The 16254-nt window shown below is 46.1% G+C and overlaps 1 protein-coding gene across 1 annotated transcript in view; it reads left to right on the plus strand.

Annotated features, from left to right (window-relative positions):
• The first annotated feature begins 1938 nt into the window (after nucleotides 1–1938).
• The window catches only part of SLC1A4 (solute carrier family 1 member 4), a 49805-nt gene continuing 35489 nt past the window's right edge, over nucleotides 1939–16254 (plus strand). The window contains exon 1 of the mRNA XM_090050688.1: nucleotides 1939–2549. Coding sequence (XP_089906814.1) covers nucleotides 2026–2549 — 524 coding nt within the window. The 5' untranslated portion in view covers nucleotides 1939–2025. The remainder of the gene's footprint in view (nucleotides 2550–16254) is intronic.

Raw genomic sequence — 16254 nt, forward strand, 5'->3', positions numbered from 1 at the left:
TGCCAGGGCTGCCAGATGGAGTGGACAGGCAGGCAAGAGACCATGGAGACCAGTTGGCACCCCTGCGGACAGGGAACGCTTGGCTGGGTGGACAGCATGGAGCCATGGGTGGGGAGGGGGCAGTGTCCAGGAGTGGGATGGGTAGGTCGGGCTGGGATAAGGATCATGGGGCCGTGCTGGAAGCAGGGAGTTTCAGGGGTCCTATGCTTAGGTGAGTGTTTGCAGCATTGCCCCAGCCTTCCAGTTCTCCATTATTTCCACCATCTTGGTGTACAAACATTGCCACCATTAAATGTGGGCTGTGTCCCTGCAAGCTTCCGCACTTAGGCTCTTGAGATCCTGAGTTGTTATGTATAGCAGAAGAGGGTCCTGGAGTCTCTAACAGTTACTTGGCTCCACTTTATACTCTGCTCTATGATGTCTTTTTATAGCATCCCATGAAATGAACCTGGGTTTCTGAAGTTTGTGCTCTCTCTCATATATCTTTTATTCAGTTCATCTGTATGGTGTAATCTACCTGCCTTTCTCCATAAGTGCCAGGGCTCTGAGGGGCTCCTTTGCTGCAGGGCAGACAGCCCGGGCTTTGGGAGAGGGCCTGGGCTGGGCGCCCCCAACACTGCCCAGCTCCTGTCCCACTATACGGGTATCCTGGCACACAGCCAGCAAATCTCTCCCGGTGGCCTTTTATGGTGAAGGGGAGTTGGCAGGCAAGGAAGGGACATGTCCTGAATATGCCCCAGCAGCAGTGTGGAATGAGCCCTGCTTCCCCTCCCTGCTCTGGCCTGTTGTCCTCATACAACAGGCCATTCCTGTTGTCCTCATACAAATGCACCAACCACCACACTGTCTTCCTCATATACATGTACACACCCCCTCTCCTACACCCACATGCACACACCCCTCCAGACACACACGTTCACACACCCCTCCATACATGTACACCCCCCACCCATGTACACACACACACACACACCTCTATACACACATGTATGCACACCCCTCCATACAACCCCCTCCACATGTACACCCCCACTTCTCTAGACACTTGCACACCTCCCTCCACGCACATATACATACACATCCCTCCCCCCACACACAAATGCATATATGCACACATCTCTCCAGACACATGTATGCCCACACACCTTCACACCCCCCTCCCTCCATGCATATGTACAAACACATATACACTCCCCTCCCCACACACACACCTTCAGACACAAGTGTATGCACACACCCCTCCACACCCATACAAACCCCTCCCCCCACATGTGCACACCCCCTCTCCATGTACACTCCATACATGTACAGCTTCCTACTCAGATGCCCTCCCCCCACACATGTATACAACCCGCACACTCAGATGCTCCCCCACACATGTATACACACAGCCCTCCCCCCCACACACACGTAGACCCCCCCCACACACGCAGCCCTCCCCCCCACCTCTCCACACACACGTACACCCCCCACATGTGCACACTCGGAAGTCCTTCCCACATATGCACAGCCCCTTCCCCACTACATGCACGTCTACACCCCCGCGAGAACCTCCCAACACACACATACTAGGACCGTACTACGTACATACACACACACACTCACTCACTTACTTACTAGGACCGCAGTACGTGTACACACACACACACACACACACACACACACACACGGACCGCATTACGTACACGTGCATGTATACACACAGGGACCGCACTACGTACACGTACACCCCCCTCCCACCCCGTACACATACACGTACACACACACACACACCCCCACCCCGTACACGTACACGTACACACACACCCCGGGACCGCACTACGTACACCCAGCCCTTGCACACGACTCCCCCGGCGCCAACGCCCCGACCCCGTGCCTCCCGGCAGCTCAGGAGCGGCGGCGGCGATTGGCTGGGGCGGGCGCGGGGGCGGGGCGCGCGCGGCCTTGCATCATCCCGGGCAGCGCGGGGTCTTGCTGCAGCCGCTGCGGGTCGGGCTGTGGGGAGGCGGGCAGCGCGGCGGCGGCATGGCGAAGCCGGGCGAGAGCCTGAATGGCTACGCGGAGAGCAGTTGCGCCGTGGCGGGGCTGGGGGAGCCCGGGCCCGGGGCGCTGGGCGCGCGGCTGCGGGGTTGCGGGCGCTGGGCGCGCAGGAACTGCCTGGTGCTGCTGACCGTGGCCGGGGTGCTGGGCGGCGTGGCGCTGGGCGCGGCCGTGCGGCGCCTGGAGCTGGCTCGGCCGCAGGTGGCCTACCTGGCCTTCCCCGGCGAGATGCTGCTCCGCATGCTCAAGATGATCATCCTGCCCCTGGTGGTGTGCAGCCTCGTGTCCGGCGCCGCCAGCCTGGATACCCGGGCGCTGGGCAAGCTGGGTGGCATCGCCATCACCTACTTCTTGGGCACCACCCTGCTGGCCTCGGGGCTGGCTGTGGCCCTGGCCTTCATCATCCGCCCCGGGGCGGGCGCTGCGTCCCTCAACACCAACGCCCTGGGGCTGGAGGACACTGTGGCCACCAACAAGGAGACTGTGGACTCCTTCCTGGACCTCACCAGGTGAGCGCAAACACATGGGAAAGGGGTCGTGGGTGAGCCAGGCGGCTGCCCCGGGTCTGGATAGAAAGGGGGCCTGAAAATGGTGAAAATAATGATGGTTATTATTATTGTGATCTCTAGCAAAGGGGGGCATAGGCACTTCACTGAAAATTCAATTCCCCTTATATACAGAGATGATGATAAGCAGACAAAATGCAGGCAGGAAGATGGGAGAATGATTGCATAATAAAAGCAAAGTGATCTGAAAATTCACCCAGGGCCACCAGGAGTCTAGGTATGGTGCTGATGGGGTGCTTCCCCACCCAGTGGCCTGCGCTGCAGGGCTCTGGTGACACCCGTGGGCATGTTGCATCAGCCTTGTGGTCCAGACTCCTGCCTCAGGCTCCTGCCTCAGGCAGCATCAGATGCTTCAGAGGAAGGTGCCAGGCTCCTGAGACAGTCAGGAGAAGGTATTTTTCCTCTTTCCCATGAATTGGAGCCTGACTGATGCTTGGCATCTCAGCCTTGCTGCAGTAGCTGTTGGGTTTGGGGTTTCCTTTGTTTTTAGTCTTGACTCTTGTGCCTCAACTCATCATGCAGCTTAATGTCCAGTCCTCCGGGGATCCTGCTGAACTCAGGGTCTCGGAAAGAGGGCTGGATCTCAAGCAAGGAGTACTGCAGCACAAATGTGTGTGGCGTTTTAAATGTGACATCTGTCTGAGTCGGCAGAGGTGCCTTGCATTATGAATGGGTGAACAGAAGCTTCCGCTCCACCTTTCCCCCACCATTCATTATTCTGGGCGCTGCTCACCTTTTCTCCGCTCATTATGCTCATCCCCTGTGGACAAGATAATGAGACCTGGCCTTTTCAAGCTCTGTATAGAAGATAGTTCCATGCTCCTTCATGGTTCTCAGTACCTGTGTCTGAACCAACTCTAACCCAATCATTTCCTTTTTTGAGACAGAGTGACAAAGACTGAGCCCCACAATCCAGTTAAAAGCATATAAAAGCATTTCTAGTCATCAGTACGTTCTCAGTGACTCTCCATCCTGTTCCTTAATGCACTGAGTAGCTACTGCTCATTAGAGGGAAAGCAGCCACCTGCAAAGTTCCCATCCCCAGCACAGCTGTCTTCAAGGCAAAGGCTCCCATATCTGGTTGCATCAGAATGATATTGTCTTCTTGCAGTGTAGATCTTTAAGCAGAAGCTCGACTGATCTGACTCGGAGGCATTTTAAAAGCTCTTAAAAGACTCATAAAGAGAGAGACTTTTAAAATACCTCACCAAAACAAAGAGCCAACTTTTAACGCTCTCCTATAATTGCTTCCAACTACAGTCTCGTACTCCAGAAGTCGGCAACCCACAGGCCAGTTTGGATCTGGCCTGTGGATGTGGGACTTTGGCAGCATTTTGCAGCAGGTGCTCTCTCTATGCTGGAGACAGTGGCAGGGTCCGTGCACCTGCTTTCCATCACCAACCCGAGCGGGTCATTCCACCCCACAACTGGGAAAGGTTGCCTACACCTGTCCTACTCAATGGCTAACCTTTGTTCTTCATTTGGAACTATGAAGACAGCTACATATTAGTGTTATTCATAACTTGATACTGCCATCTTATTTATACTGAGTAACTGTTTACTCTGCACATAGTTCCTGGTAATGGGACAAAGTTAAATTACTATATAACCTGAGAGAAGCTGCAGGATGAATAAGAATTTACAAGTTGGACTGTACTGTAGTGGCCTCAGATAATTGTTGCCCCATATTATACATATTTATATAGTACCATTACTATGCATGGAAACTTCACTAAAAACTAAATTCCCCTTGTATACAGAGATCATAATAAACAGACAGAATGCAGGTGGGAAGACGGGAGAATGATTGCAGTATAAAAGTGAAGTGATCTGAACACTTTTAAATTTAGCAAGCATCTTACAAGTTCTCAAACTCCTTTTTTTAATAGACATTTTGTTATTATTGCAAGAAATATTGAAACCCTGGATGGAACTGCTGTCAAATCTGATTAATACTTTTGGGTTCTCAAGCTGTTTCTTCTTGTGTTATAAATATGGACTTTTATAGTTTCATAGTTTCTAGGGTTGGAAGGGACCTGAGCAGATCATCGAGTCTGACCCCCTGCCATGGCAGGAAAGAGTACTGGGGTCAAACGACCCCAGCAAGGTGTACATCTAACGGGCTCGCCCATGGCCCATGAGTAGTAATAGTTTGAGGCCGTGAGCAGTAATAGTTAAGGTAATTCTATAAACAGAGATGCTATCCGTACAAAATATCTCGGTAGTATGCCTGTTAGCACCTTTGGCCATGTCCCTGTGAGCAGGAACGTGCAGTTTATGGCACCTCAGAGCCTTCTGAGATGCCATGAAATGCACATAGTACTTGTGAATCGGTTTGCTGTGCTGTATATTTGCAGTGGAGTGGCAAAATGAGATACTGGGAAATCCCAGAATCTAAGTGGGGTGCTGCATGTAGATGCAGCATGTGCCACCAGAAACCGGAGCCTAGCTAGCCATGTTCTGGCTGCTGGCCAGGCTCTGCGTGCCCAAATCGCTGCTGCTGCTGCTGTTGCCCTGGGGGACCCCCAGGACCCCAGGTAAGGCTGCTGGGGCCCCACCAAAGTGTATGTGCAGGGGCGTGCCTGGGGACACCTAGCACAAATATGTGTTGCTGCTAGTTGTCCCTGGGGAAACACACATTCCCATTTATGGGGATGTACCCCTTGAGTCTTTGTGCATCTCGTCCTCTTCAAGAACTAAACCCAGCAAATTGTGAGTGTCTGAATTAAAAAACAAAATAACGGACATGGGTAGAAAGACCATTGAGAAAATTGAAATTGTTGGGGATGGGAGTGCAATAGAAAAGCAGTTGCTTTAGAATATAGAGAGAATATACCTATCTTCAGTAAAATCTGAGAGTCAAGAGGAACTTTATAAGAGTGTGCACTTCAGGTTGCACACTTGTGTGGACTTTGGGCATGGTATAGACTGGTGATTCTTAGCCAGGATGCCGTGACACCCTGGGATGCCACGGGGTGCCATTCAGTGTTAGCACTGTTAGGTAGACAAGCATGTTTCACAAGATAAACCCACTGAATAGAAATTCAGAGTGGTAAAAACCATTATGATCCACTGTGGTCTTTTTGAGTTCTCTGCAACAGCAGATCTATTCTTGTCTATTCTTGTCTTGCAGTCCAAAAACAAGTGAAAACTAGGAGGTGGCATTTTCTGAGGGGAGCCTTGGGTCTTAAGGGGGAAAAAAAAAAAAGGTTGAGACCCACTGGTGTAGACTATAGTAGGGCCTCAGCTGCTTAACAGCGTTTGCTTGACCAAAGCTAGTTTAAGAGAAGAAAAGTCAAAGGAAATGATCCAGCCAGAGGATGTCAAAAGTTGCCAGCTATTTTAGAAAATTCAGGAAAGATGGAATGAGGAAAACTAGGCTAAATGTTGCTCGAGGACACCTAGAGCAGGGGTTGGCAACCTTTTTAGGCAGGGGGCTGGATTGCCCCAATTCAAGTCAGAGGTAGGCTTGTGCCAGTAAATCCAGTACCAACAGGTAGGAGGACCCAGCCTCTGCTGCCACTTTTCCCAGCAGCTGCACAGGGAAAGTGTCTGCAGCCAGTGCTTGCCTCTGGCTGCAGAAGAAATCAACTGTTCCCAAAGCTTCCCAAGGCTGCAGGGAAAAGAACTGGCTGCGGACACTCTCTCCATGGCACCGTGGGGAAAAGCAGTGGCAGGAACTTTCGCTGAGCAGCTGCAGTGGGAAGTAGCAGCAGCAGCAGCTGGGTCTTTGCACCTGTCCACCACGTGTCCCCCAACCCAAACTGGATCCTTCTGGTTACTGAAGCCCCATGTCTATGGGCTGTTTTGAATGGTACCGTGGTCTGGATTCAGACCATGGGCCATAACTTGCTGACCCCTTAGCTAGAGGTTTGATGCTAGATGAGGCTAATTTTAGACCAGATATAGCTCAGATACGGAATAAAAAATAGCCATATGAATATTAGTTAGAGTAATACCTATTAGAAATGCTTTTATGCATATATATTTTACCTTATTTAGAAAATATTTTATATTGAACCAGGCAATAGTGTATACAAATCTGGGTTCATTTCAGAATCTTTGCCCTTCAGCCTTGAACTACAGTCCTTGGTGAATTGCCCATCTGCATGTAACTTTAAAAATAAGCTCTATTTTAAAATTTCATTTGAAAGCCAGGTGAGAAGTCCTTTTGCCTAACAGGCTGGCCACCTGAGAGAGGCTTTTTAAAACTTTTTAGACCTTTAAGTCATTAATTTTTTTAATTCTCTCAAACATTAACCAGATTGTTATTTTTTAAATATTACACATTTTATAAATTTGAATCATTTGCTTGATATACGTTATCTGTACTACTTAGCCATTTATATTGTTTCTGTATTTTATTATTACATTTGACATTAAAAAATTAGGCATCCTTAAATTCGTGAGCATTCAGTGTTGGTGAAACTGGATCTTTGAACCTTTCATGGATCTCATAATATACCTGAGAGTCAACAATGGCTAATAAATGTGGGGTTTTCTTGATAGGCGATTTTGAGTTCTGAATGTGCTGATTTGCCTTTCAGGATTTAACATGTACACTTTTAATTTATACTTCCCAGTATTTTCAAAGTTCTACCTAAGGTTGGAAACAAAATAGAAATTCTTCCATCATTATGTAAATACTAATGTAGAGTTTAAGGGTCATGGATATAATTCAGTTTTCTGAATATGAGGAGGTAAATTGTTAATATAATTTAATCCCTGAAGATAAAAAAAGCCATATGCAAACTTCTAAAGCCCACTGATTTGCACATCAGTGCTACTTGAAGAGAAAGAGCATTGACAACTTTCTCTTGCAATGGTTATACAAATATAAACAAGTGCCCATTTCATACTCAAGATGCCATGGCATCATTTAGTACAATGACATATCCTAATATAGTGGACTGCTTGTCCCACCCTAATGAATAAATAGCCACTTCCAAAAACTGTCCAAAACAAAACACTCCCTAGCACACAGGAAAATACCCCCTTTGATATCTCCACCTGGTGTCATATGTCCAGGAAAAAAACATATTCTGTGTATCTTGATGATGACAACTTGCAGATCCAGGTAACTGATTAGCAGATCCATGCTTTGGTGAATGGAGGAAGGTACAGAATCATAGAAAATTATTGTAGGAAGAGCCTTCAGGATCTAATCCAACTCCTGCTCAAAGCAGGACCATCCCTAACTGTATCATCCCAGCCAAGGATTTGTCTACCCAGTATCAAGCCCCAAAGCCAGTGACCACTAACCCCAGCTGTGCTGTGTTTTCACTTTTTTTGCACTCTATCTCAATGCAGTATCCCACTCAGAAATTTGCAAGCACTATCTCAAGAATATATTCTGGCCATTTGCCATATGTCCAGGAGACTAACAAAAGTGGTCTGTAGCTGACCCAAGGGCATGACTGAATTCCAGGGAGGGACTTCCATAAAAACATCCAAACAGAAAACCCCATCATGCCTTATTATTCCATTTATTAATGTGCCGGGGCTGTTGCTTGAACATCAATGCTGATCTCAGCTGTGACAGTATGATACCGGACAGGAACAGTCAAGTCAGTCTGAAACTGTCAAGGTTTGGATTATTTAGGACAGGGGTCAGCAATATATGACCTATGGGCTGAATTCAGCCCATGGCAGCAGAGATTGGTGGCATGCAGTAGAGGAGCACTTTGCACTGTGCCATGCATTCCTCTGCCATGTGCTGCTGCTCTCCTACACAGTTTCTAGCAGGCAGCTTCCCCAGCCCTCCCTGCTCTGTGCTCCGGGCTGTTCTCTCAACCCATTACTGCAGCCTATGCATACCCTCACTGCCAAATTTGAGACTGGTGATGGAAATTCGTGGTAATTGATGGAGATGGTAAACAGAGGATCCAGTGGGCCAGCATGAGAATAACCCTCAGCATAGAGCAGGGAGGGTTGGGGTACTATGCTGGGAGTCAGTGGCTTGTCGCAGCAACCAGGTCACAAAGGGCAGCCTACTGTTCTTAAAGGGGAGTGGAGCTGGGGCAGGTGTGGGTGTGGGAGCATGATGTGGGCAGGAGTGGGTGGGCTTAGCCCCACGTGGAGCACCATGGGGTGGTTACAGGTCAGGTGGGAGAGCAGACCTCATCTGCACCTGCACTGCCTGGGCAAGCTCAGCTGCACATGGCCTCTGCCGCTGCCCCCCCCCTCCCCCCCCCAGCTGGCTCTCGGGACCTTGTGTGCAGGCAGCCTCCCCATATGTACAACCCCCCCACACATGCCAACTCTCCACATGCCCCCCTAACACCCATCTACTCCCCCCACACACAATATATATGAGTAAGACTTTATTTTGAACTATTATGCAATTATCTCTATATACACTACTCAAAAACGCATAAATCAGGACAAAAGATATATTTTTAAATAAAATTAAAATATGTTGTACAGTAGTAGATGTTTGGGGTTTCTTTTGTATATGCTTTGTTTTTTATCTATAATTTGTTCAGGTGATATCTTGTGGAAGATTTTATGTGGGCGGCCCTTGACAGCTGACTAAAACTCATTATGTGCCCCTCCAGTCAAAATAATTGCCCTCCCCTGTGGTAGACTGACTAATTCGGAGGTGCACAGGTTTTTATGAGCAAGCGCTCACTTCATCAGATGCTAGGCATGCATGGTGAACTCTTGGTGAATGATGAAGTGAACCCTTAATCACAAAAGCATATGCATCTATGGTTCAGTTAGTCTGCCAAGAGCATCTTTACCCTGCCTTCTGCTTGACAATATTCAAAAGACTGGGCATGTCTAAAAGAGATGCTCTAGCTCAACCAGAAGTTATGACCTTAATTCAGGAGTTAGAGTAAAATTCTATAGCTTGTCTCACGTAAGAAGTCAGACTTGGTGATTTGTAGTGGTTCCTTTGGCCTTAGAATCTATGACTCTGACAGATGAAAGATGCATAGATACAATGCAGAATGGCATGATAAGCAATGCTCATACTCTTAATGCATTTTTAGGCACCTGGTAGCCCCGCAAATTAATGTAAACCTTCCTGTAAATGGAAATAATAAAAGGGGAACAGGAATCCAGATAGACAAGTTGGTATGCAATGTGGATTTCTCTAGAAATTAGAAGGGCTATCCTTCAGCCTAGCATATAGTTCCGCTTTTGGAAAGTGTATTGGCTTGGTGGCCAAAGGTAGTTTATTGTATTATCACATTATAAACTTAAGCTTGGCTCAATTCCCAGTCCTGGTCACTCATCTATTCACCAGGCCAGAGCTCTGAAGGGGCAACACATGCACACAAGAATAGTTCCTCAGTTCCTGGGAAATGAGTAGGTCTGTAGTTCTGTAGCAGTGAGGTGACACCTGACCTCCATCAAGCATGCACAGACGAACAGTTACAGAAGTGGGGGACTAGTACTCATGATATTGTCCTTTTCTGTATCCCTGATGCTCCTATATGGACAGGAAATTCAGTTGGTGGGGGCATGCCAAGGGGGAGCTTGTGCTGAGTTAGGCTGATCTGTTTTCACATTTCAGTTGCGAGTGTTCTTTATTGGGTCACTTCAAATCTAATCGATTCGTTTCAAATTAAGAAAGAAGAAAACAGTGGCTGTGGAGGTGAGTCTTCGGTTCATTCCCAGTGTATTGCTGCTGCAGGAATGGGAGCCCAGCTATTCGTTGAGGGACCTGGGTATAGTTGACAGTTTTTAGGCAAGCTCTGTAAGGATGACAGTTGCAGGAAGGTAGGTACAAATGACAAAAAAGTAGATAAAAATCTCATTAGGTTAATGAGCCACAATGGAACCCTAGTATCTTTTATGATAGAAGCCTTTGAAAAAAGGCTTCTTAGTCACCTAGGGCTAAATCCTGTTCCATGTCTGCATATCTAAATGGCACTTACATAACCTCATAACTACAGTTTTTGGCACTTACACATACTTTTGATGGTATATAGCAACACTTGTCTGACACTTCCCTGTCCTAGAGTGGAACAGAATCACTGGGCATATGCACAATGCTGGGTTAGTCCCAAAACTTCAGGCACAGAAAAAATATGACTAGCTGGTGTTTGGAGGAGGTGGTAGCCCCCACCTCTTAGCCCAGTCCCCTGTTTAAGCCATTTGCCCATGGATTGGGACACCTTTAGGCCCCCCTACTCAGAAGCAATTTGAATTCCCATCTCCTGTTTTCTAGGAAAGTACTATACTCACCGGGCCACAGACTAGGCACTCCACTTGAAGCTAGTCCACTGAGCAGGTAGGAGACATGAGAGCAGGTCACAGGGAAGGTGGCTCAGTGAGACGGATCCTTGTGAGTCTTCTGCTCCCTGGGCTAGTGTCCAACTAGGCCAGTGGTTGTCAACCTGTTTTAGACTCAAGGCAGTCCTTTTTAGACTCAAGGCACCTCTCGGAAAATGCCAGCTTTTAGTTTTCTCTTGTTTTTTTTTGAGAACAGAAAAATAATAAAGCAATCCTTCTATTGCAAAGAACTCAGAAAGACCATAACAGGGTAGAATGTTTGTAACCCTATGGATTTCTATTTGAAATCTCTGGTTTAGTCTGGTGATTATGTTTGCACACCTAACAGTACTAACACTAGCGCTGTAATATTAAGGCTCTTAAAAGGATCTCAAGACACCCTGGTTGAGAATCGCTGAGCTAGGCTATGGTTGCAAAGGGGCTGAAGCATCTCACAACCTGCATTTTACTTCCCATAAGGATTTCCCATACCTGGACAATCCTATTCCACCACAACAGAATTCAGTCTCTACGTAAGTGCCAAACACTGCAGTTAGTTAATTATGTCATTGCCACTTAGGTAGTTAAAGATGAAATAAGATTTTGCTCTTAGCGGTTTAGACACTTCTGTTCTTGGCAAAGTTAATTGAAGTAGGACTGGATCTTTCATGAACCCTGAGTCTGGTACAGTTAAGCTTCAAGTAAAGCAAGTGTGTCTGTCGCCTTTTTACTTAACATTTGAGCACAGGCTTAAGTACTTTCGTGAGCAAGCATGACTGGTTGGATCAGGGCCCAAAGAGCAAATGTAGTTTGCCTACTAAGTGTCAGCTGAAAAGTTTCCTGTCTCTAAATATATGATCTGAGTCATAGTTAAGTGGAATGTGGTATTACGAAGCTGTTTTCCATTGGAATTGAATCCAGTTCCTGGAATGAGAGAAGTACAGTGTTCTTTTCTTGTTTGTCCGACAGCAGTGTTTGATTTTAGTCGTATTTGATTTCCTACCATTATTATTGCTTCCAGAACAGAACACCGTATGACAAGATGTGGTGATACTTACCTATTAGTTTGGGTTAAGAAAGCAGTATCTCTTAACATTATTGCTGGATCTAATTCTTTGTAATTATTAGAAAATAGGACAGAGGTTGCTTTTACAAGGCAGTGCATCGGCAATCTATATCAAAGCTTCCAAACAAGGGTCTTTGTTGAACGGAGAAAGCCCACATTTAAGTTCGTCAGTAGATGTTTGTCTCCTTACCGAGTTTCTTTTTTGAAAGGGTTTAACTGAGTGGCAATACTTGCCTTATGGAGGTGTTTCTGAAGCTTCCTTACTATTATAGAGAGTGCAGGTGGAGCTGTTGTATCCTTGCGCAGCCATGTGATAGCTTTTTCTTTTATTCAAAATGTACTGTAGGTTGCAACAAGCGAACAGTTCTCTGCCTAGTCACACCAATTAGCCTGGGTTCTGGTTAGGAAGAGTACATGTGAGATGAAGGAATTCTTGTTGTCAGACCATGGAGTGCATAAAGGCTGAAGTGGCTTTCATTTGAGTAATGCATTCCTCTCTGCTGGGAAAGGGAGGATGTGTGTTATCCCAGGTCCTGTGGTCCTGTAGGAGCAGCTCAGCAGCTAAGTCAGGCATGCACTATCCATTTGGTAACTCTCTTTCTGCATCCAATACACAGCAAACAGTTCCTTCCCCATGTATCATACTGTGGTGCACATTAGCAGAACTAGGAGAATATTTATAATCAGTAGACACCAGGGCTTTAGGGTGGGATGTGTGATGATAATGCACACACATCTGCCCGGGCAAAGCTTAACATGGACTGTAAGGGGTTTGTTCTTTGTTGTTGTTGTTTTCTAAGCAAACCAAATTTTTAGAATTCCAGGTTCAAATAACCCACCAACATAACCCTATTCTCCAAGGTCCCCCCAACATTGTTCACTGGCCAAAGAAATGAGGCGGAAATTGTCAGTTCCCTTGCTGGTGTTCTCTTGAGTTTGCATTGACCCTTTTTAACAGGTTTCTAAGGGCTTGTCCCATGTGGCTGGATCCCAAGTCAGACCCAAATGGCTAGATTGGGCCCTGGCTGGGCCATTGCCATGTGGTGGGATCAGGCCCCTGCAGACCAACTTGGCACCACTTCTTTGGCCTGTGGGGTGAAAAGATTGGGCACCACAGGTACCTATAGATGTGCAGGGAGGCTGCTCCAATGTGCTGTAATTATAGTATGTTGGAGAAAATTTAATTAAGAGAGTCTGCTGGAGCATTCTACTTAATGCATCTCCGGCAGCGTCTGTATCTCATGTATCAGTGTCCCTATACTTCAGAACAGCAGTTTGTTCAACAGGCTTTAGTTAAAGTGCCTCTGCTGCCATTTTGAAGTGCAAGGATGCTGAGGTACAAGATGCTGTGGTGCTTAAATTACAGGGGCTTGGAGCCGCTCTGATAAAGCCTTCCCTTACTGGAGCATGTGTAAAAACACCACTCTGTTCTAAACATTTAGGTTTAACCCTAAGAGTAAAGGGTCTGATCCTGATCATATTTACATCAGTGTAAATCAGGAGAAACTACTGAAGTCTAGAGCCACTAGAAGCAAAATCAGGTCCAGAGTATAACAAAGAAGTTATAGTAATGGCTGTATACTGCACAGGTTACATTACACCTGTCATACAGCGCATTGTCATTATCAAACGAACATGAAATTGTACACTTTTACAAGTTCAAGAATCAGTTATTATAAAGGGTCAGACGCCACGTCTACGTATGTGCTTAACTGTAGAGTAGACTAATTAGCTGAGGAGTAACACATCGCTGTCTACACATGTGACGGTATTAGGCCACAATAAACTAATTTATGCCAAAGTAAGATAGTACTGGGACAGCACTATGTTATGCTGAGATAATTTACTGAGATTAAATGCACATGTAGACACTGACTGCGGGTGTAAATTGCACCTGGTCATCCCAGACTCCTGTCTGCTGCCTAGGCCCATAGGTCTGTGCTTTCAGCACCCTCATGGCCTAGCCAACCCTTCCACCCTGCAATGCTGCCACCCAGAGCCCAGGGCTGGCCCCTTTGCCTCTTGCCTGCCCAAGCCTGCTCCACCTCAGCTCAGATTACTGCTGTCCTGGGTGCACATGTAGATGCTGCACCTGGGAGTAGTTTACTCTAGCTCAAACTGCTCCAGAGTTTATTGCTTTCATTAATTGCATGTGTAGATGCAGCCAGAATGGACTAAGATATGTGAGACCCAAGCTTTATTCCTAGATCTACAGGCTTGGCAGTAGTCTTATGTAGAGTTTACATTATGGATTGTTTAGGATGGTTTGGATAGGAGTGATCTTGCCTCAGGGGACAAGTTGGACTAGATGACTTCTAGAGGTCCCTTTCAGCCCTACTACTTTATGTTGTATGCTTTTATGATGTGGCACTGATTTGCTGGGTGAAGTTAGGCAGGACTGTTTTTTTTAGGTGTTTAAGCAGATTTTACTTGTTGTCGATTGATTAATTGAATTTTTCAAAGTGTGCCTGTTTTGTGATTATATCACAAGTAGAAATTCTGTGTAAAAAATACTTCTAGGGAGGCAGTGTGGGTAGTACCTACTGGTACAGTTCTGAACAGGTATTCTCAAGACCTGGATTTGACTCCTTGTTTTGGCACATGCTGGCTGGGTGACCTTGGGGACTTCATGTCTCCGTTGTAACTTGATTTCTGTATCTGGAAATGAGGGAAAATGATAATTACCTCATTTGTAAGGCACTATATGGACAAACTGAGGGATTATTTATTTCACAAAGACCCATGGAAGTGTGCAAAAATAGTTTAGGAAAAGTATGGTCCAATACCTACATTTGACTTGTCAAGTGCAATTATGCATTCACTTGCTCTTTATGCTGACACACACAGACAGGATCCATATCTGCGCTTTGTTTGTTTTGAAGTTTCCATTCTCAACTGGGGGCACAGTGGACATTGACTCGTAATGACAGAATTGTGTCTGGCTTTCCATGGTGTCTTAGCTGTGCTTTGCTGATCGTGATGGATGTGATCTGTGATAGAAACACACAGTCAGCACAAAGGGATAACCTGTACATTTTCTGACAGCATTATCCATTGGAACGTGCTGGATCCTGAAGTGTTTGCTACATTTTGTGCAAGAGTTCGTCACGCATTCTTCTCATGTTGAAGTTATGTTGTGCAGTCTGAGCTTTAAGGAACAAAACATCCCCATTCCTGACATTTGATAAGCCCTGCTATGCCCATTGTACTTCCAATACTGCTTACTAAAGCAATAGAGAGTTGAAAGAGTTAACACAGCCTGGCTCTTCTGTGAAAGTTTATGTACTTTACAGTATCACCAAGGCTGTGAGAAAGTCCATGTGCTGCAGCTGGATAAGGGAACTCTGTAAATAAAACCAATCTGCAGAGCAGATAGGATAAGCTGCCTTTAATTGGCTTCTCTATACTTAAAAGTTTCCCTGTACAGCCAGACAGGCTGAGCTGAAGTGGCAAGCCTTTCTTGTGTCGATGCAGTTATAGATGTATAAGATGTAGTTATATTATAGATATAAGCATTATATTATAAGCATGCAGAGCTTTTAGCTGTTCATTAAGAGCAGTAGGCTATACAGCACTTTTTGCCATGACACTTGCATCCACAACAAGGGGTTTTGTTAGCATAACTACATTGTAAAATGTCATGCCAATTACTGATATATTGAATTAGCAAAGTTTTTAAATGACCTGGCCAGAAATAGACCCTTTGACAATATTTGCCCACAAGCTCTGACTCCTGGTCCTGTCCTAAGAGATGAGCTCTGCCATTCTCCATCTGAGCTCCTGATGCCATGGGAGTAACTTGGGAGGGCTAAGTGTGCTATGTGTTAGCTGTCTCAAACTTCCCCATAGGATCAAGCCAGTTGTGAGCAGTTCTTCATAACATTGAACCAGAGAACAAACTTATTTCTAAAACTTTACTTCAAAATGATCATTTGCAAAGAGGTGAAAGATCAGGCTAACAGTAAGGGTGCAGACACATAACACATTTACCGTGCCGTAAGATGACTTTACTCTATAGTGAAAGTGAAACAAGTTACACTTGAGACAACCATTTACTTGGTCTCCCAGTTGGTTTAATCCCATCTTGCTGTTTGCTCAATGCAAACTGCCTCCCCCCCCACCACCTAATGGCTGGATGCTATAATAGCACCTATTGAGTGTGGCTGGCATCATAGATGGGGACCTACCAAATTCTCCATTTTCACAGACACTGTGAATTTGGTAGGTCTCCCATGAAAAAGCCCGATCCCTGCAAAAAATGTGGAGACTGCAAAAAAACCCAGTAAAAGAGCCTGCAAATGGGGGGAACAAAAGGAGCTGCAAACAGAGGTGTGAAGTTGTGGTGTCCCAAAGCACAGA

Source organism: Crocodylus siamensis, chromosome 1, assembly GCF_052110815.1.
Source record: "Crocodylus siamensis isolate JL-2025a chromosome 1, ASM5211081v1, whole genome shotgun sequence".
Classification (NCBI taxonomy): Eukaryota; Metazoa; Chordata; order Crocodylia; family Crocodylidae; genus Crocodylus; species Crocodylus siamensis.